Source organism: Oryx dammah, unplaced genomic scaffold (genome assembly GCF_014754425.2).
Source record: "Oryx dammah isolate SB20612 unplaced genomic scaffold, SCBI_Odam_1.1 HiC_scaffold_16, whole genome shotgun sequence".
Classification (NCBI taxonomy): domain Eukaryota; kingdom Metazoa; phylum Chordata; class Mammalia; order Artiodactyla; family Bovidae; genus Oryx; species Oryx dammah.
The window spans coordinates 35,514,293-35,535,528 of NW_024070200.1; the positions used below are offsets into that span (position 1 = coordinate 35,514,293).

Sequence of the window (21,236 nt, forward strand, 5' to 3'; positions counted from 1 at the left end):
GCCTTGGAATGCGGAATGAAGCAGGGCAAAGACTAATAGAATTTTGCCAAGAAAACGCACTGGTCATAGCAAACACCCTCTTCCAACAACACAAGAGAAGACTCTACACATGGACATCACCAGATGGTCAACACCAAAATCAGATTGATTATATTCTTTGCAGCCAAAGATGGAGAAACTCGATACAGTCAACAAAAACAAGACCACGAGCTGGCTGTGGCTCAGAGCATGAACTCCTTATTACCAAACAGACTTAAATTGAAGAAAGTAGGGAAAACCACTAGACCATTCAGGTATGACCTAAATCAAATCCCTTATGAGTATACAGTGGAAGTGAGAAATAGATTTAAGGGCCTAGATCTGATAGATAGAGTGCCTGATGAACTATGGAATAAGGTTCGTGACATTGTACAGGAGACAGGGATCAAGACCATCCCCATGGAAAAGAAATACAAAAAAGCAAAATGGCTGTCTAGGGAGGCCTTACAAATAGCTGTGCAAAGAAGAGAAGCAAAAAGCAAAGGAGAAAAGGAAAGATATAAGCATCTGAATGCAGAGTTCCATAGAATAGCAAGAAGAGATAAGAAAGCCTTCTTCAGAGATCTATGCAAAGAAATTGAGGAAAAGAACAGAATGGAAAAGACTAGAGATCTCTTCAAGAAAATTAGAGACACCAAGGGAACATTTCATGCAAAGATGGTCTTGATAAAGGACAGAAATGATATGGACCTAACAGAAGCAGAAGATATTAAGAAGAGGTGGCAAGAATACACAGAAGAATTGTACAAAAAAGATCTTCATGACCCAGATAATCACGATGGTGTGATCACTCATCTAGAGCCAGACATCCTGGAATGTGAAGTCAAGTGGGCCTTAGAAAGCATCGCTATGAACAAAGCTAGTGGAGGTGATGGAATTCCAGTTGAGCTATTTCAAATCCTGAAAGATGATGCTGTGAAAGTGCTGCACTCAATATGCCAGCAAATTTGGAAAACTCAGCAGTGGCCACAGGACTGGAAAAGGTCAGTTTTCATTCCAATTCCAAAGAAAGGCAATGCCAAAGAATGCTCAAACTACTGCACAATTGCACTCATCTCACATGCTAATAAAGTAATGCTCAAAATTCTCCAAGCCAGGCTTCAGCAATACGTGAACCGTGAACTCCCTGATGTTCAAGCTGGTTTTAGAAAAGGCAGAGGAACCAGAGATCAAATTGCCAACATCCGCTGGATCATTGAAAAAGCAAGAGAGTTCCAGAAAAACATCTATTTCTGCTTTATTGACTATGCCAAAGCCTTTGACTGTGTGGATCACAATAAACTGTGGAAAATTCTTCGAGAGATGGGCATACCAGAGCACCTGACCTGCCTCTTGAGAAATCTGTATGCAGGTCAGGAAGCAGCAGTTAGAACTGGACATGGAACAAGAGACTGGTTTCAAATAGGGAAAGGAGTACATCAAGGCTGTATATTGTCATCCTGCTTATTTAACTTCTATGCAGAGTACATCATGAGAAATGCTGGGCTGGGAAGAAACACAAGCTGGAATCAAGATTGCCGGGAGAAATACCAATAACCTCAGATATGCAGATGACACCACTCTTATGGCAGAAAGTGAAGAGGAACTAAAAAGCCTCTTGATGAAAGTGAAAGAGGAGAATGAAAAAGTTGGTTTAAAGCTCAACATTCACAAAATGAAGATCATGGCATCCAGTCCCATCACTTCATGGGAAATAGATGGGGAGACAGTGGAAACAGTGTCAGACTTTATTTTTGGGCTCCAAAATCACTGCAGATGGTGACTGCAGCCATGAAATTAAAAGACGCTTACTCCTTGGAAGAAAAGTTATGACCAACCTAGATAGTATATTCAAAAGCAGAGACATTAGTTTGCCGACTAAGGTCCATCTGGTCAAGGCTATGGTTTTTCCTGTGGTCATGTATGGATGTGAGAGTTGGACTGTGAAGAAGGCTGAACGCCAAAAAATGATGCTTTTGAACTGTGGTGTTGGAGAAGACTCTTGAGAGTCCCTTGGACTGCAAGGAGATCCAACGAGTCCATTCTGAAGGAGATCAGCCCTGGGATTTCTTTGGAAGGAATGATGCGGAAGCTGAAACTCCAGTACTTTGGCCACCTCATGGGAAGAGTTGACTCATTGGAAAAGACTCTGATGCTGGGAGGGATTGGGGGCAGGAGAAGGGGACGACAGAGGATGAGATAACTGGATGGCATCACTGACTCGATGGACATGAGTCTGAGTGAACTCCGGGAGTTGGTGATGGACAGGGAGGCCTGGCATTCTGTGATTCATAGGGTCGCAAAGAGTCGGATACTACTGAGCGACTGAACTGAACTATCGTGCCCTCCTCCAGGGGATCTTAACCCAAGAATCTTCTCAATCACATCTCTTATGTCTCCTGCATTGGCAGGCAGGTTCTTTACTACTAGCATCACCTGAGAAGCCCTTTGTATTTAATACATAACAAACAAATGTTATCTGCTATTGCTGCTTGAATGTCAGCTGAGCACTGGCAAAATGTGAAGTTGAATTAGACATACAGTCTAGAAGGAGAGAGAAGAAAGCAGATTATCACTAGATAATAAAATGTGATCAGTTCTATTAGATTTAGACAAGCAAGAGTTAAGGGTGAAAGGTTCTAGGTTCTCCAGAAACCCTAGTTTCCCTTCTGAAGGTGAAGGTGAAGTCGCTCAGTCATGTCCGACTCTTTGCGACCCTGTGGACTGTAACCTACTAGGCTTCTCCGTCCATGGGATTCTCCAGGCAAGAATACTGGAGTGGATTGCCATTTCCTCCTCCAGGGGATCTTCCTGACCCAGGAATCAAACCCAAGTCTCCCGCATTGGAGGCAGACGCTTTAACTGCTGAACCACCTGTGGGAGGGTGGGGTGAGGTGGGTGCTCTGTCCCAAGAATCTAAGTTCTCCCTTCCCTGTGAAAAATACTGTGTGTGAAAAATACTGTGAGGAAGGAACTCTAACATTACTTCAGTGGCGGTGATGGTAGGAGGTGCCCCAAGAAGCTCCTGTGCCCAGACTAATCCTTCATTCTTCCCTGAGAAGGTCCATTTGGCTGGGCGAGTGGGAATGAGAGGAAGAGAGGTATTCAAAGTTAGGAGGTAGGTGAGATGTGCTGCTTGTATGTTTCGTTTTATTATTCTTTAGTGTATGGTGAAGCTTTCTTTGAAATGCAGGCAGATTTATCTGAGCCAGGGGACTCTTGCTGCTGCTGCTGCTAAGTCATTTCAGTCATGTCCGACTCTGTGCGACCCCATAGACGGCAGCCCACCAGGCTCCCCCGTCCCTGGGATTCTCCAGGTAAGAACACTGGAGTGGGTTGTCATTTCCCTCTCCAATGCATGAAAGGGAAAAGTGAAAGTGAAGTCGCTCAGTCGTGTCCAAGTATTAGTGACCCCATGGACTGCAGCCTACCAGGCTCCTCCATTCATGGGATTTTCCAGGCAAGAGTACTGGAGTGCCATTGCCTTCTCCGAGGGGACTCTTAGGGAGGTCGTTATCAATAGCTAGGCAGAATGCTGCAGAGAAAACAGTGGCCTCTCTTTCCCCTGGACATGTATAGTAGAGGCCATGGGAATCAGTGGGGTTGGGTGGCAGGGGGAAGAGAAGGCAGAGTCAGGATTACAGGCCTTCACTGCAGGTCCCCTGGTGCTTTAGCTGCTATGTTCCTGGGATGCCCTCTTCCTGAGCTGTTGACTGAGGAGGTCTGCATGTTGGAGCCTTTCTCTACAGGATATAGCAAGGTTACTCCACAGCCAAGGTCCAGCCCAGCCTTTGCCATGTAGGGCTCCAGATGATGTCCCTTGACTTCTGTGTATGTGGCTTGTGAGCAACTCAGCCTAGAGGAGGAGCTAGGGTTCTGAGTCCTGCAGTACTTAAGGTGGAGAGAATCAGAACACCACCAAGCACTGACTGCCTTCCCGAATCACATCATCCCATCCAACCCTCCAACAAGGCTTTCAGTCCAGCATTATTACTCCCACTTTACACATGAAGAAACTGAAGCTCAGACAGATTAAGGGCCTTGCATGTGACATTTACCATCATCACCACGCATCAGTGAGTTCCTGCTTAGATCATAGCAATGCTTTGCTCAGATCTGCTAATGAACACCTGACGTTCTCATAATAGTCTGCAAAGTACTGCCCACTGCCTTTCCTCTCTCACCACCACACTTCCACCTTTCCTGCTCACTCTGCTCCAACCAGTCTGGCCTCTTTGCTATTTACTCCGAAAATGGCAGGCACATTTCCACGTTCCCACCTTAAGGCCTTTGCTATAGCTGTATCTTCTGCTGAGAGCATTCTCTCCTCCTCACTTCCAAGTCCACAGTCAATTCTCACCTCAGTGAGGCTTATCTAGGCAACCTTTTAAATTCTACTGGCTGCCTTCCGCCTCCACCCACACCCTTTACTTTTTGTAGCACTGACTTTTCAATTTGCTATGTGATTTACTTGTTTATCATACTTGTTTGCTGTCTTCCCGTCACCAGAATGTAAACTCTACAAAGACAAAATAGTTCTTATCTTGCTCTTCCTTGTGTCTCTAGCCCTCAGAACAGTCTGTGGCATTTATCAGGTTCTCAGTATATGCTACTGTCCAGGCCTGGCAAGCGCGACAGCCCCGAGAGGGGCGCCCAGTACTTCGCAGCCTCCTGCCCCCCAGGCTAGGAACCTAGGGCGCTGGTCACTGCTTTGTTTCTGCCTCGGTCTCCACCATGATTTCTGCGAAGCCACTCCAAATGTCCATCTGCTGCTGCTGCTGCTAAGTCGCTTCAGTCATGTCCGACTCTGTGTGACCCCATAGAGGGCAGCCCACCAGGCTCCCCTGTCCCTGGGATTCTCCAGGCAAGAACACTGGAGTGGGTTGCCATTTCCTTCTCCAATGCATGAAAGTGAAAGTGAAAGTGAAGTCGCTCAGTCGTGTCTGACTCTTCGTGACCCCATGGTCTGCAGCCCACCAGGCTCCTCCATCCATGGGATTTTCCAGGCAAGAGTACTGGAGTGGTGTGCCATCGCCTTCTCCGAAGTGTCCATTCATGGCAAATTGATGGGGGAAAAATGGAAACAGTGGCAGATTTTATTTACTTGGGCTCCAAAATCACTGCAGATGGTGACTGCAGCCATGAAGTTAAAAGACACTTGCTCCTTGGAAGGAAAGCGATGACAAACCTAGACAGCATTTTAAAAAGCAGAGCATCACTTTGCTGACAAAGGTCCCTATGGTCAAAGCTATGCTTTTCCTGGTAGTCATGTATAACATGTGAGAGTTGGACCATAAAGAAGGCTGAGCACTGAAGAATTGATGCTTTTGAACTCTGGTTTTGGAGAAGACTCTTGAGAGTCCGTGGGACAGCAAGGAGATCAAATCTGTTAATCCTAAAGGAAATCAACCCCGAATATTCATTGAAAGGACTGATGCTGAAGGTGAAATTCCAATACTTTGGCCACCTGATGCCAAGAGCTGACTCACTTGAAAGACCCTGATGCTGGGAAAGATTGAGGGCAGAAGAGGAGGGCGACAGAGGATGAGATGGTTGGATGGCATCACTGACTCAATGGACATGAGTTTGAGTAAGCTCCGGGAGTTGGTGATGAACAAGGAGGCCTGGAGTCCTGCAGTTCACGCGGTCGGAAAAAGTCTGATAGAACTTAAGAGATGAAAAAAGAACAACAATAAATATGTGTCCGGTGAAGGAACGAGCACAAAAAAATGCTGAGACCTCAGATTGCCGGCTGAAAGGCTCTGTACTGGGGCGGGGTTGGGGGGAGGTGGGGGGTTCCTTCCGAGAGCGGGAGTGTGGGAGAGGGATTGAGCCTGCCAGCAGTGGCCACACCTGGTACTCAGATGTCCGAGAAGGCGAGGGAAGAACTACATTTCCCATGAACCTCTGGGCGCAGAGAGGCCGAGGGTGCTGCCGGGAAAGATCTACGTGCTAGAACACCGGTCCGAGGCCTCGAGGATGGCTGCTCAGCGAGGTGGGCTGTTGACTGGGGCGCCAGCGAGAGTGGGGATGGATTGCGCCCGACCCTTCTTGACCTAATACGGCAGGTCGAACTCCGCCCCCGCCCCTCGGGGCTCTGCGGAAAGATGAATGCGCGCCGGGAAGAGGAGGGGGCACCCGCGATGGGGATCGAGCCCTTGTTGCAGCCCTCGAAAGGGGGTTTTGAGGGGAGACGGCTGCGCCTGGGTTACTTCTAGACTGGGTGCAGTGGAATAGGTTCCTCCCACGCCCTCCGCGTCACCGTAACGCAGTTATCTGCCTCAGGTCAGCAGGAGATCCTCACTACCCGTCTTAGAAACGGGAACATCGAGGCATGCAGAAGAGAGGGGTCTCAACTCACAACCTACAAACCCCTTATTTGACTCTATCCCTCAGATAAAACCCTCAGCTCAGGTCTGGTTCCCCCGGGACAGGAGGGTCCGGCCTCAGGAGTGTGGTGGGAACTAACGCTCTGTCTGTACCCTACCCAGTGTTCCCGCTTTCCTGTGTGGTGCAGCAATATGCCTGGGGAAAGTTGGGTTCCAACAGTGAAGTGGCTCGGCTGCTGGCCAGCAGTGACCCACTGGCCCAGATCTCAGAGGACAAACCATATGCAGAGGTGAGACCCCGGCTGTATTTCAGCCTACTGGACCAGCAGGTGGGAGGAAGGGACTCCTCTGTCAAAGGGGCTGAGGCAAGTCTTGTGAATCTGAGGGGAAGGGGAGACAGCAAAGGGAGAGGAGACCTTCTTAGGGCTTCAGATCTGTGCAGGTTGATGAACCCAGATGGCAGCACAAAAAGAAGTGAGGTTTTGTCGTAATAGACTGAAATTTCCAGTACCCTCCTTCCTTCCCCAAGGAACTGTCAGCACTTACTGAATTTTATTTTATTGAAGTATAGTTGATTTACAATGTTGTGTTAATTTCTTCTGTACAACAGAGTGACTCAGTTATGTGTGTGTGTGTGTGTGTGTGTGAAGTCACTTCAGTCGTGTCTGACTCTGCAACCCTATGAACTGTAGCCTGCTAGGCTCCTCTGTCTGTGGGATTCTCCAGGCAAGAATACTGGAGTGGGTTGCCATTTCCTCCTCTAGGGGATCTTCCTGATCCATATTCTTTTCCATTATGATTTGTCACAGAATATTGAATATAGTTTCCTGTGCTACACAGAGGGGCTCCCCAGATGGTGTCAGTGCCTGCCAATGCAGGAGACATAAGAGACGTGGGTTCAATCCCTGGGTCGGTAAGATCCCCTGGAGGAGGGCACGGCAACCCACTCCAGTGTTCTTGCCTGGAGAATCACATGGACAGAGGAGCCTGGTGGGCTACAGTCCATAGGGTCACAAAAAGTCTAACACAACTGAAGCGATTTAGCACACACACATTTGCTATACAGTATGACCTTGCTGCTTCTTATTTTATTTTCTGTTTTTAGCACTTACTGAATTTTAATTCGGCCCTCCTTGACAATTATAATTTTTACTTTGACTGACTTTTTTAATAACCTAAAATACATAGTTATCCTGCCCATTTAGTAAAGGAAAAGCCAAAACACAGGAAAAATTAGCTTCTGCTTCTGAGATTGGAATAAATGAGTGTTAACCCTTCACAGAGCCATTTGAGAGTTAGAGCTTTTCAGGGACCTTGACAGTGTAGGTTTCGTTCTCCTCATTGGACAGATGAGAAAACTGAGACCCAGAGACAATGCATTAAAACTAGCCCAAGCTTCCGCAGCTGGCTGGAGGCAGAGCCTCAACTAGAGCTTGGGTCTCCTGACTCCTGGTACTCTGTAGTCTGCTGCCCCTGGTATGTTTCTGATGTTATGAACATTTATACCCAGTCCTACGAGGCCTGTCTCAGGACTTGGCTGCCTTATGGGGAGCACAGGGTAACGGAGCCAGGCAGGCCAATGGGTGGTGCCAGGTTCTGCCTTTGTCCCTCCCAAGTTTCCTGTTTTTACAGCTGTGGATGGGGACCCACCCCCGGGGAGATGCCAAGATCCTCGACAACCGCATCTCACAGAAGACCCTAGGCCAGTGGATTGCTGATAATCAGGACAGCTTGGGTTCAAAGGTCAAGGACACCTTTAATGGCAAACTGCCCTTCCTCTTCAAAGTGCTTTCAGTTGAAACAGCCCTGTCCATCCAGGCACACCCGAACAAGGTAGAGCATCAGAGTAGCGCACGGAGGTCAGGTTAGAGAAGAGCTTAAGAGTCAAGACTCTAGTACAGCTTTTACTTCTGCTTTTACCCTGCCCATGCCAGACTCCAGCCCAGAATTGAATCCTCCCAGTTTAGCTCTGCAAGGCCTATTGCCATGACACATGTGGCAACTAAGTCTAAGTGGACAGCTGACCAGCCTGTGCCACGGCAGCTTCTCCAAGCTTGTTCCTGGCTGCCCTCAGCAAACCCCAACCCAGCCAATTCATATCTGTCCTTTTTCCACCTGACTCTCTCAGAGTTCACCTTCCAAGGCACAGCAGTTACCCTAGTCATGGCCTTAATTCCACCCCTGTGGTCTTTCTGCACAAGTCTGTGTGTGAGTCATAGCTTAAGCACTTGTCTGTCCAAACTTCATGAGCAAAGAAGACCCAGAGAAGAGAGAGATTTACCCAAAGTTACACAGCTTGTTAGTGTCAGAGCTTGGCTTGGCATTTGGGTCTTCTGGTTCGTAGTCCTCTTAAAGTCTGCCCCAGCTCTCCCCCAGAGTTGATCCATGTGCCTGCCTTGGGTTGGGTGAACCCTGAGTTTCTGAATTATGCTTTGACTCTGGGCTCAGTGCCAAAGGCAGGAAGCTGACTGGGGAGGGTCAAGAAGAAGGGCTGGTGGGGACTGGTGTCTTGCTGGGTGATGGCTGCACTTAACCAGCCTCCTCTCCCTTGCCCATCCCACAGGAGCTGGCAGAGAAGCTGCACCTCCAGGCTCCACAGCACTACCCCGATGCCAACCATAAGCCAGAGATGGCAATTGCCCTCACCCCCTTCCAGGGCTTATGCGGCTTCCGGCCAGTTGAGGAAATTGTGACCTTTCTAACAAGTAAGGTTGGGCAAAATGCTAAGAGCCTGCATACTGGACCTAGGATGCAAGGGCAACCCAGGGTAGAGCTGGAGGCTGAGAACAGAGGCTGAGTGGCCCAGGAACTGAAGCGCTGGTTGGCCTCATGAATTTTTTAAAAATGATTTATATATGTATTTGGCTACATCAGGTCTTTATTGTGGCAGGCGGGATCATCACTGCATCAAGTGGAACCTTTCATTACATTGCACGGGCTCTCTAGTTTGTGGCATACAGGCTCCAGTGTGCTCAGGCTCAGTAGTTGCAGGGCTCAGGCTTAATTGCTCTGCGGTATGTGAGATCTTAGTTCCCCAACCAGGTATTGAACCCTTATCCCCTGCATTGCAAGGCAGATTCTTAACCACTGGACCACCAGGGAAGTCCCGTGGCCTCATGAATTCTTGATGTTCCTAGGGGAGGCTCCTGAGACCAGGCTCAGGTGTGGTTGCTGAGGGCGGGTCATGAGCAGTAAGTTTTCACGGCAAAACTTATATAGCATTGCCTGGCTCTTTGGTTAGGAATGAGACGGGGAGGCCTCCAGCTTTCCACGTTTGCGGGTTCCATCTTAACCATACCTGATGCAGGTCCTGGCCTGACCTTCCTGCAGAGGTGCCGGAATTCCAGTTTCTAATTGGAGACAACGCAGCAGCACAGCTGAAGCAGAGCCTGAGCCAGGACTCCGAGGCTGTGACTTCTGCTCTGCGGAGCTGTTTTTCCCACCTGATGAAGAGCGAGAAGAAGGTGGTGGTGGAGCAGCTGAACCTGTTGGTGAAGCGGATCTCGCAGCAAGGTTGGGTGTCTTAGGCCTGAATGCAGTGCCCCTTCCTGGGCCCCTGGCAGAGTGGCTCGGTTGTAGGAATAGGGTTCTCAACCCCTTTACTCAAGTAGAACACCAAACGGATCTGACTTAGATGGCCTGTTAGCAACTTAGCATTTCTTTCCCAATCTTTCTGGAACAGGGCCCTGCTGCTTCTTACCTGGTTATCTCCTTTAGATGGGTGGAGATAGGCTGGCCTGGAAAAGTACTAGGCTGTCTCTCATCTGGGCATTCTGAGATTTCTCTGCCCTAGAGCTGCTGTCCAAAGGGTTTTATACTTTGGGGCTGGAGAACAGGAAGGAGATAAAAGGATCCAAAAACCTGAAGTCCTGAGCTCTCAATCAGTAGATCTTTCCTTAAATACCTGCTCTGGGCCCAACCTTGGGCTAATAAGGAGAGTTCAGGAAATGACTTTGATGGGTGTGGTTGTGTCAACTTTGGGTTTGGGAGTTAATACAAGCAGTAAAGAGCAAGGCAGAATGGACTCTGCTAGGAGCTTATATGGCACACATGATGAGAGCTCCAGCTCCTTCTCCACTCTGCTTTTAGAGACACCCCCACCACACACACAGTTAAGGAAACCCAGCTCACTGCCCTCCCCTCCTCCCCACAATTCCCACCAAGCCTTCCCTCACCACTCTAGCCCAGGCTGAGCTCCTTCTCCCCTGGTCAGCCTGGGACACATTTCGACCCTTGATTGCATCCTGCCTCATGCTCTCTGGGGTGACCAGCCATCACTGTTTGCCTGGGACTGAGAGATTGTCAGTTTAAGGGGAAAGGCCTGGGCTAACTGGGACAGTTAGTCACCCCACGGGGAACCCTTGGGTTCTCTCCTAACTAGATTTTAAGCTCCCAGAGCAGTTGTCTCAACCAGGGGACACTGGAAGTGTGGAGGCATCTTTGTTTGTCAAACCCGGGTTTGGGGTGCTAGTGGTGTTTTGTAGGTGGGGGCCAGGGATGCTACTAGACATCCGGTAGTACATAGGACAGCCCCCACAACAGTTACCTGGCCTCAAATGTCAGTAATGCTGAGGCTGAGAAGCACTGTCTAAAAGGACTACACTCTAGCCCTTTTAGTGCCCGGTAGAGTGGTGGGCATATCAATAGTCAAAATGGGGAAAATGGCATCTGTGTAGGCTGGAATAGCAAGGAAGGCTGGCCCCCACAGGGTGGGGGATGTGACTAGAACATGCCCACCTGTTGCTGGATTCCTGGACTAGGGTCTTCTCTGGGACTCTCTCTGGCCAGGGGGTGGGGTGGGGAGCTGTGAATGCCCTCAAGGGTTACTGAGTAGCCTTGGGGTGCTCTGTGCCCCTCAGTGGCTGCTGGAAACAGCATGGAGGACATCTGTGGGGAGCTCCTGCTGCAGCTGCACCAGCAGTACCCGGGTGATATCGGATGCTTTGCCATCTACTTCCTGAATCTGCTTACCCTGAAGCCGGGGGAGGCCATGTTTCTGGAGGCCAACGTGCCCCATGCCTACCTGAAAGGAGGTGAGCCGCATTTCAGCAGTGAGCCCCACGGCCCACCCCCTCAGGCCTCGTTTCTCCGACCGGACAGAGCAGGAGGTGGTGGTGGAGGAGACTGCCTTTAAAGTCCCACCCAACTCTGAGCTCCCAGGACTCCTGGGATCAGCAGGGAAGTGACCAGTCGGGAGATGAATGCCAGCTTGGTGCTGGACACTGGTTGGATCCTCACACCACCCCTGTGAGCTCAGGACACCCTCATGTTATGCCCTGCCAATGTGTGCCAACTGCAGTTTGAATCCAAGCCTCTGTTGGATCAAGGCCATTGTTCTCGCCCCTGCATCACAGTGCCTTCACACGTCTATCGCGTCTATGCAGAGATTTTGTTAAAAAACACATTACCGCAGAAGGGTGTCACACTTTGATGGTTGGCTGCTTATCCACTTGTGGACAGGATTCTTTAGTAGAAGGGGAGAATACAGTGTCTCCAGAGGGTTGGAGCTCCCCCAGGGGTTAACATGACTCCCCTTGAGAGTGGTGGGTGACATCACCTGTTTTTGGTAACTGTTCTTAGCCCATTCTCACAGAAGATGCTGTTCATACAGTTTCATCTAATGCTGCTGGGAGCTCATGGCACCCAGGTTAAGAAAGCCCAGCCCTGGAGAGCCAAACTCCAAGGCACCCTTAGCACATGCCCACTGTCTGTCCCCAGACTGCGTGGAGTGCATGGCATGCTCAGATAACACAGTGCGTGCTGGCCTGACACCCAAGTTCATCGACGTGCCAACTCTGTGTGAAATGCTCAGCTACACCCCCAGCCCCAGCCAGGACAGGCTCTTCCCTCCAGCACGGAGCCCGGAAGACCCCTACCTCTCTGTCTACGATCCCCCTGTGCCAGACTTCACAGTTATGAAGGTGGAGGTGAGTGAGGGCTGTGGTGTTTCTTGTGTGGCACGTAGAACCCTGGCAAGGCCCCCGTGTGGGGTATGCCCGGGGCTGGGCTTCCTTTCTGCCATGCTCACGTAGTGGGCAGCTGCTGCAGGGCCTGCCTGTGCCTCTCTGTACAGGGACCAGACGGGCCTTCGTGCTGGTGAAAGCCTGAGCAGCGGGGCAGGAGGCGGCAGAGCTCCCCGTCTCACTGCCCTTGGGGTGGTCCTGGGACCCCTGGGAGCTAACAGCAGCTCAGACCCTGCTCCGTTGTGTTGTTTCTTCCTGCCCAGGTACCTGGCTCTGTCACTGAATACAAGGTCTTGGCCCTGGACTCTGCCAGCATCCTCCTGGTGGTGCAGGGGACAGTGACAGCCAGCAGCCCCACAGCCCAGGCAACAATCCCCCTGAAACGTGGCGGGGTGCTCTTCATTGGGGCCAACGAGAGTGTCTCACTGAAGCTCGCTGTGCCTGAGGACCTGCTGATGTTCCGTGCCTGCTGCCTGCTGTAGAGGCCACAGCCTTTCTGGCTCTCCTCTGCTAGTCACCCTACATCCTGGTTAGCCTCACCTCCGCAGACTCAGCCCAGATCCCTTCCCTGCTCTGGGCTCTTTGGGTACACCCTGAAAGACTGGGGGAGAAGAGCTTGAAGGTGGTGACTCCTGAGCAGGCCGAGGCTGAACCGTCTTCTTCCTGGTAAGAGGGGCCCATGTGAGGACTGAGAGCTGATACTCCCCTTGGATCTCGCCACACTGGAGCCAGGCTCTCCTCAGAGCTCAAGAACAGCAGCCCTGTCCCAGCCTATGGCATTAGGCAGACTGGTGAGATCTAGGATTAGCTCAGCAGCAGTCACAGCAAGATAGGTAATTAATCTGTAAGAATATAGGCTTCCGCAGTGCAGAGGGAAAAGGGTAGCCCTGTGGCCTGATGCCGCTCTGTTAAAGCAATTAAAGATCACTTGTTTGAGGTCTGTGGGCTAAAGAGCACTCAGCCTTTGCCATTCCAGTCCCTGAAGTGGGCTGAAGGAGCCCTCCCTGGATGTTGTCCAGTTTTTGCTTTATTCGGGTTTCAGACAGCTCCCTGAGGTAGGCAGAGGCGTCTATGGGACAGGTAGCCCACTGTAGCCTCAGTGGCAGAGCTTGCAGGCAGGCCTCAGGCCCCCTAGCCTTGCATACAGTGGAAGGTGTGTCTTAAAAAAAGGAACTGTCAGTGCAGGATTCTTCTCTCCAATGTTTTAGTTGGCTTTAGGGCGGGGGTCGGGCTCTGGGAGTTGGTGATGGACAGGGAACCCTGGTGTGCTGCAGTCCATAGGGTCACAGAGTCAGACGACTGAGCAACTGAACTGCACTGAACTGAGGGCAAGGGCTGGGCTTCCCTAGTAGCTCAGCTGGTAAAGAATGTACCTATAATGCAGGAGACCCCCGGTTCGATTCTGGATTGGGAAGATCCCCTAAAGAAGGGATAGGATAGGCTACCCACTCCAGTATTCTTGGGCTTCCCTGGTGGCTCAGACAGTAAAGACTCCGCCTGCAATGTGGGAGACCTGGGTTCAAACCCTGGGTTGGGAATATCTCTTGGAGGAGGGCATGACAACCCACTCCAGTATTGCCTGGAGAATCTCCATGGATAGAAGAATCTAGCAGGCTGCAGTCCATGGGTCGCAAAGAGTCAGACATGAGTGAGCGACTAAGCATAGCATAGGGCAGGAATCATGCACTAACATCAGCAGCCTGGATCTGGCCACGCCCTTTCTTTGCATACCATTCAGCTGCTTTTCAGGCTACAATGGCAAAGCTGAGTCGGTGCACCAGACTGTATGGCCCGCAAAGCCAAAAGCACTCACTGGTCCTTCACAGAGAAAGGTTGTCAACCACTTCTTTAGAGCACATTCAGTCACTGTAGAAGTGGGGACTGAAGGACAGGACAATCCAACTTGTGTTGTGAAGAGAAACCTAGTTCCTTCCTAGTTCCTACTCTCCCTGTGCTTAGCCTCTAGAGGTGGGACACCCTCTGCAGGAGGTTGTATAGCTGTGTTTTGCCACTGTGGTTTCTGACTGGCAGTCTTAGCTCCTGTCATCCCAGACTAAGCAGACACCCAGGCTAGTGGCTCCTTCCTGTTGGTAAGGGATTAGTCTCACCCAAAAGGATCTGTCTGGGCCATTGCCCACATTAGACCTGTACCATGGAATTCCAGGAAACTACCTGCAAAAAATTTTAGCCAATCTGTGGGGTTTTTTTGCCTCCAATCTTCTTCAGCTGAAAAAAATCAAGCAAACAAAAATACCTCCCATAAACCGAAAACAAAAAAACCTGAGAAGGGTCTGCCAAAGGGAACTCATTCTAAAGAGAAGTGATAAGGTAGCTCAGTGATAAAGAACGCACCTGCCAATGCAGGAGACATGGGTTCGATCCCTGGGTTGGGAAGATCCACTGGAGAGGGAAATGGCAACCCACTCCAGTGTTCTTGCCTGGGAAATGCCATGGACAGAGCAGCCTAGAGGGCTACAGTCCATGGGGTCACAAAACAGACATGACTTCCATGGTCTCCAATGAGGACTGAAAATGGCACCCACTGGGAACAGGAGAAAGGAGGGGTGGCCCTTGGCAGAATGGTCACATTAGGGCTGTTAGGCTACTTCTTCATTTCAGAATTCAGAAGGGGCAATGGCCATGGTCTAGGCTTTTCTTAAAAATCCTGTGGCAACACAGAGACAGCTCAACAGCATGACTGTATTTATTTCTACAAACTTACAAAGCTGTAGAAGCCTAAGCCAAGAGTTCTGTAAATGCCATACAGTACCACTCCTATCCATGAGGTAAGCCTTCTCCCCAGAGTGCCATCACCTGCACAGCACCCCAGCACTCTTATTATTAAGGCAGTTTGGTTCTAGACACCTTGGTGCTTTTATTGGTGACTTTCTAGCCCATGGCTTCTTATCCCCAAGCAATTGACCATTTCTACCCTGCCTTGCTATATAACTGCTATATACCCTGCAACTTTTTCTACAAAGGTAATGCCTCCCACTCAGGGTCAACTAGCCCTGAAACATTCCACGGAGAGGTGTAGCCAAATACACCAGTGTGGCTTTATAACAACAGCCTTGGTATTGGGGGCCCACTCCTCACTCCCAGCAGCTGTCAAACACTCTGTCCCAACGAAATGAAGCAAGATGCTGGGCAAGTTCCCAAGTCAGGACCACACCTCAATCCTGACTACCCTACCCCGGTCCACTCCCATTCAGCTCCATCTGGTTTTAGGTAAGGCAGAAAAAAAGGAACCACCGAAAAACTCCACAGAGACGCCTGGTACAGCAAGAGATGCAATCTAGTAGGGGTCACGGGAGATTATGCCTGTCCTTGCTATGTTCAAAGTGGGGGCTGAAGGTAAAGCCCAATCTTGAGTATCCACTGTGGTCAGAGGAATCTGGATGCAACAGAATGGCTCTCACTAGTGTGGAGGGAGGCCCTCTGCAATGGCAAGATCATCTCCTTAGGTTGGGGTGGGAGGGATAGCTGGAGAGCTTTCACAGGTCCCTCCTCCTCATCCTGTCAGCCTATGTCAGGGCCCACACAGCTGTGCAGTATACATTTCACCCACTGCTGCTGCTCAAGTGTAAAATGTTAAACAAATGAGGGAATTCCCTGGTAGTTCAGTGGTTAGGATTTTGAACTTCCACTTGAGGGGCCCGAGTTCCACCCCTCCCTGGTTGGGGCACTAAGATCTCACAAACCAGAAAAAAAAAAAAAAAAATTCTAAACAAGAAGGCACCTAACTGCTCCTGCAGCTCCCTCTGCTGGTAACCAAAAACTGCAGGCTTCTGTGGCCAGCGCCAGAACCTTCATTCAGCCTTAGATCAAAGACTGGATGAAGATACTAGCTGAGACCAAGGTGAAGAACGGCAACCAAGGGAAGAAATTTTGTCTACCTGGTGGAGCAGAGTTAGTTTTCTCTAACTAGGGGTGGACTAACCAAGTTACTAAGCTCACGCAGACACATGGACCAGTTGGGAATGCTCAGCTTCCAAGGATTCTGGAAAGCCTTGATCAGGCTGTGCCATCGAGCAACTTGTACTCTCTGCCAGTCATACAGGAACAACCAGCAAACATGTAACCCATCTTGGAGCTTGGAAGAGAAGAGAATATGGAATTTCCTGAGCTAAACTGGCCCCAAATAGTTAAATTCTTTTTCACAGACTCCCAGCTGCAAGCCATAAAGTGCTATTTTCTGCCTCCATGCAACACCAGCCAGCACAGCCTGGGCACAAAAGTTCCCTTTTTCCCTCCACAGGGCATCATGACAAATACCAATCAAGACGTCTGCAAGTTTCTCTTCGCCAGTTTTGTCACTCAGCATAAGAAACAGAATTCCTATGTTCCTGCCCTTATTAAAGCAGTTTCTCCAAACGCTACTCCAACAGCAGAGGAGAACTGCAGAACTCCACCTGTCACCCTATGACCCAGATGGGGGCCTCTGGCCTGAGAAGCACCAGGTTTGGGGTAACTGCAGTCACTGCCTTTCCCAGAGGGTCAGTGTCTCCAGTGATCCTGGGGTTGACAGCAGTGGGTTCCCACTGCACTCTTGTGACTGACACAGGGTCAATAGGACTCTGCAGGCATGGTGAGCAGGACCTGTCCTAGAGGGTTATGTCTACTGGAGGGTACAGGATGAAGAGGCCCCAAGACAGCAGCAGGAGCACGTTGAGGTCATAGGCTTGGGGGGAATTAGGTCCAAGTCCTCATCATCTGGAATCTCATCCAAGTGATACCCGTCCTGGAGCAGCTGCCGGCTCACATCCTGGTTCACCTGCTAAGAGGAGGAGAGGAGAGAACTATAAGCCAGGCCACAAGGCAGAAATGACTGCTGCCCCAAAAGCAGACCCACATTACCTCACTGGAGCTTACTGTCCATTTTCTCCTGTCCGTGCTCCACCCTCAGGCCAGGCCTGCACATCCCTGGACTACAGGAAGAAGTGCTACCTTTTCCTACCTGTGTCTCACCCAGCAGGGGGTGGGGGACATCCGGGGAGCTGAGCCAGGACTGTGCAGGCTGCACTGTCACGTGCCCCAAGGAAGCTGCCCTCACTAAAGAATCCCAAGGCAGGTGATATAAATGTGAGATTCGAGGTTATGTCTGAAAGCCAAGCCTGACCATTACCACTGTGAACCCAGATTGGTTCCTATGAAGGCTGAAGAGTATGGAACAATGGTACCAGAACAATGGGGTAGAACCGTGGAGGAAAATGGGTTAGAGTAGAATAGGGTGGGGAACAGCTGCTTCTGCACTGCTGATGTTTCTCTTTGATGCCAACAGAGCTCATTCCTTGCAAAGTGGAACCTGTCAGCCTGGCTTCACCAGTTCCACTGAGCAGAAGGCACATGAGACTAGGGAGTGTAGGACTTCTCTGGCTCTGGGCTTATTTTTCTTTTCTTTGTTCTAACAATCTTAGGCACCTAGATATTCAAGGAGGATACAATTTGCAAACTGTATTCTCTGGCAGAAACTCAGGGTGGCCAAAGGTTTCCAGGAGCGTGAGGAAGAAATACCAGTGGTATACAGTCAGGTCCCCAGCACTTCACCTCTGTCAAAAGCAGTAAGCCACAGATGCCAGAACCTTCGGTCCCTGTTTTACTCTGGGACAGTCACTTGTCCAAAAGGCCAGCCCAGGAGTATCTATCTCAGTCACAGTTCCCACAGATGGAACAAAGGAGGAGCAGAATTTATCTGGCCTGGAAGTAAGCAAGCTTGGAGGATGGAAAGGGGAGGGACAGGAATGCTAATCTCAGGTAAAAGATGATCAAAAGAAGGCAGAGTAGGATTACTCTGTCACTGGAGACAGGACTAGGACCACCAAGTCCAACCTGCAGGAGACATTTCCAGTTAACAAGGAAGACTTCTCTATGAGCTACCTGAATTGTGTGTGTTGCAGGGGAAGACAGGCAGCAAGGTTTCTTGGAGGTAGTGAGTACCCAATTACAAGAAGCATTCAAATAAGAATTTAGCTGGGATTCATTGAGAGGATTCCTTTTCTAAGTGGTGGCCTGGAATAGAAGACTTGTGAGGTCATTTCCAGCCCTACGAGTCTCTGGGGACTTCCCTGGTGGTCAGTCCAGTGGTTAAGACTTTACACTTCCAATGCAGGGGGTGTGAGTTTGATCCCTGGTTGGGGAATGAAAATCCTATATGCCAAAAAAAAAGGCTGTAGTCTCCTGGGGGCTTCCTCGGTGACACCAATGGTAAAGAACCCGCCTGCCAGTGCGGGAGACATAAGAGACTCTGGTTCAATCCCTGGGTCGGGAACATTCCCCTGGAGGAGGGCATGGCAACCCACTGCACTATTCTTGCCTGGAGAATCCCATGGACAGAGGAGCCCGGTGGGCTATAATCCATAGGGTCTCAAAGAGTCAGACACGATTGAAGAGACTTAGCATGCAGCACACACATAGTCTCCTGGACTTTCAACAGTCCTCTTCAGACACCTAAACTTCTGCTAGGGGAATAGGGTAGAGTAGAAGACTGGAGAACATACGGGAAGTCTGATACAGTGCCGTGCATACAGCAGGAACCAGACAAGCGTTTGGCAGTGGCTATGACACTGCCTGCAGCCTGGCCCCGCCACAGAAGGGTACTCTGGACTTGCCTCTGCAGAGGAATACCCGGAGGAGTATCTGGATTCCAGCTCTCCATCACTAGGACAAGAGGAAGACAGTCAGTTCAGGGAGATGCCTGCGGAGCACAGCTACAAGTGGCAAGGTGCGCAACATGCAAGGGGGGTCTGGAGGACTTGTGAAGCAAAGACCACACACCACAGAGCTCAAACCCATAATCTGCCATGAGTATCCATGGCTCCTTCTTGGCTCCAGCAGGGACAGTCACTGCCACTAATAATGCAGACATAATAGGGCAGGATGACTCCCCCAGGCAAGGTTGGTGCTTCACATCCAAGAGCAGCAAGGTCACCTATGAGTCCTCTAAGCAAGCCATCCCGGAAGAGACAGTGCTCTGAAGCAGCAGCCCTGGAACATGCACAAAAGGTCTTGGAAGAGACAGGGAAAAAGCGAAGCAAGTTGTCTGCAATTTTATCCAAGGCATTCCCCAAGGGGTATTTCCAAGGACAGCACTTACCTGTCAGAGTCGAGGGACACCAGGTTTTCATCTGGACTCTGACTAAGAGCAGTATAGCCCTTGTTAAACTTCACTGACCTGAGGGGAGATGGGAGAGAGACCAAGCATAGATGCAATGCCAGCATTTCACAGGGAAAGCCAGCGTCCTTGCCCTTATGGGGAAAACAAAAAAACTGACTGCACTGCTCCTGGCTTATCTGCTACCTGGACAGCCACCACTGCCTGCCGTGTATCCGGCTACAGCTCCTTCCTATGTGCACTTCCCCACACCGCTCCCCCTGCTCCTTCTGAGGATAAGCACACCTCCTCTTCTAAGAATTAGGAAAAGCCCCATCTCCCCACCTTATTTAACCTGAGAACAGAAAAATCAAAGTCCTTAGGCAAATCCCTTCACCTGCCTTAGCTCAAGCCCTGGTGAAGGTCCGATCCAGCCCTCACCGCTTACCGTTCTGTAAAGGAAAAATCACAGTCCTAGCTGTTCCCACGCTGCTCTCCATCCTAATCCTGGGGGCCCCAGCCACTATGCTCCTCCCTAATTTAGACAGTGATTGACCCTACGAACTGACAAAACTCATAACAAATCTCTTTCCTCGACACCATCACATCCTGGAAAGGAAAGAAAAGGTCGTTCCTCTTTCCATTTTTAAACAGGGAACCCGACAGGCCGGCGTCAGGGGAATGACTAGCTCGGCTTTAAACGTGGGTACTCGGTCTCCCAGCCTGAGCACTAGGGCCTACTGTGAAAACGCTTGCACAGAGGAGGTGGCGCCTGCTGAGACCTTTTCCCTGAAGAGTCGGGGCGGTTCGGCGCGGCCCCCAGCATGCCTTTTCTCCGCAGAACCGCCTTGGCCAGGTCCCGGTGCTTCTCTGGAAGTCAAAGGGCCCAGATCAGCGGGCTCATCCCTACTCCGCCGTGTCTCCCAAACGCCAGGAGCCCGCTCTCCGAACAGATTTTCGGGTGCGGGAGCGGGCTGCCGTTGCCCGTCCGGGGTCGCCCCAGCGGCGTTCCGGAGCCAGCCCGGGAACGCGGCAGCCCGCCCAAACAGAGACCCCTCATACGGCCGCACTCACGCAGCTTGGCCTGAATGGAAGGCGCGCGCGCCACCATGTACGGGCCCCGCTTCTCCACAGCCGCCGGGATCCGCTCCCCCAACCGGGGGGCTCCAATGCCGCTTCGCCCGGAGGGCAGCCCCGCAGCTCCCGTCCCGCTGGGCCGGGGTCCCGGGATAGAGGGCGCAGCATGCCCGTCGGGATCCGCGGTCGCCATCGCCCGGCCACGCCCCGCCGAGTCGCGAAGCCCCGCCTTCTGGCTAACCAGCCGCCAGACGGGAGGGAGGCGGTCCCTCCTGGGGCAAGATGGCGGCGCGCAGGCGCGGGCCGTGCCCGCCCGAGCTTTCTGGCTCCGCCTGCTGTGGGATTGGCTCAACTGTCCCGCCTTTCCGGGGGTTAGGTTGTTTCAGTTCCTCGGTTCTGGCACTTGATCGTCTCTGGCAGTCTGCCTGAACCTGGTGCCAAGTTCTGTCTCTGGTCGAAAGTAAATATCAGTATTTCCGGGCAGCTGCGGGTGTGCGCCCGCACACTCAAAGCCCTGATGCCTGCGCTCTTTCCGCAGTGTCTCCGCACTGGTCCTCTCGCCACAGCCGGAGCTCCCCAAGGGCGGGCCGTAGAGAGGCTGGATTGAATCGGAAAGCGAGCGGTAGGAGAAAGGGAGTTAATAACGCCCTTCTCCAGAAGATGAAACAGGTCGGAGAGAAAGGTTCAAGGACCTTGTGGAGGTCACACAACCAGAGGCAGTTTCTTGGCTGATAGATACAACACCAAACCCTCGTTATT

At 51.0% G+C, this 21,236-nt stretch overlaps 2 protein-coding genes across 4 annotated transcripts; one reads left to right on the top strand and one right to left on the bottom strand.

Annotated features, from left to right (window-relative positions):
• Positions 1 to 5,822: 5,822 nt before the first annotated feature.
• MPI (mannose phosphate isomerase) lies at positions 5,823 to 14,546 on the top strand. The gene is made up of 8 exons (XM_040257280.1): positions 5,823 to 6,013; positions 6,510 to 6,637; positions 7,980 to 8,180; positions 8,911 to 9,052; positions 9,678 to 9,860; positions 11,207 to 11,380; positions 12,066 to 12,274; positions 12,574 to 14,546. Exons 1-8 carry the CDS (start codon positions 5,998 to 6,000, stop codon positions 12,790 to 12,792), a joined length of 1,272 nt encoding a protein of 423 aa, XP_040113214.1. The 5' UTR covers positions 5,823 to 5,997; the 3' UTR covers positions 12,793 to 14,546.
• Positions 14,547 to 14,990: 444 nt separating this feature from the next.
• Positions 14,991 to 20,841, bottom strand: FAM219B (family with sequence similarity 219 member B). 3 transcript variants are annotated; one of them, XM_040257303.1, is made up of 5 exons: positions 20,475 to 20,841; positions 20,183 to 20,270; positions 19,404 to 19,481; positions 18,919 to 18,967; positions 14,991 to 17,084 (listed from the first exon to the last, which is right to left on the bottom strand). In XM_040257303.1, the coding sequence occupies exons 1-5, from the start codon at positions 20,668 to 20,670 to the stop codon at positions 16,929 to 16,931; spliced, it is 567 nt and encodes a 188-aa protein (XP_040113237.1). In that variant the 5' UTR covers positions 20,671 to 20,841; the 3' UTR covers positions 14,991 to 16,928. The 3 variants fall into 3 exon arrangements, with proteins under 3 accessions (XP_040113237.1, XP_040113236.1, XP_040113238.1); XM_040257302.1 differs by having other exon boundaries at positions 14,991 to 17,087; XM_040257304.1 differs by lacking the exons at positions 14,991 to 17,084; positions 18,919 to 18,967 and adding an exon at positions 18,980 to 19,294.
• Between the last annotated feature and the right edge of the window lie 395 nt (positions 20,842 to 21,236).

What these genes read in the sequence shown, in the direction of transcription:
- MPI (XM_040257280.1), top strand. An exon ending in AATTGTGACCTTTCTAACAA is followed by an intron (nt 9,053 to 9,677) that starts GTAAGGTTGGGC and finishes ACCTTCCTGCAG; the next exon opens with AGGTGCCGGAATTCCAGTTT. An exon ending in CCATGCCTACCTGAAAGGAG is followed by an intron (nt 11,381 to 12,065) that starts GTGAGCCGCATT and finishes GTCTGTCCCCAG; the next exon opens with ACTGCGTGGAGTGCATGGCA.
- FAM219B (XM_040257302.1), bottom strand. Translation starts at nt 20,670, where the DNA reads ATGGCGACCGCGGATCCCGACGGGCATGCTGCGCCCTCTATCCCGGGA. An exon ending in GTGTCCCTCGACTCTGACAG is followed by an intron (nt 18,968 to 19,403) that starts GTAAGTGCTGTC and finishes CTCTTGTCCTAG; the next exon opens with TGATGGAGAGCTGGAATCCA. An exon ending in CCGGGTATTCCTCTGCAGAG is followed by an intron (nt 17,088 to 18,918) that starts GCAAGTCCAGAG and finishes TCCTCCTCTTAG; the next exon opens with CAGGTGAACCAGGATGTGAG.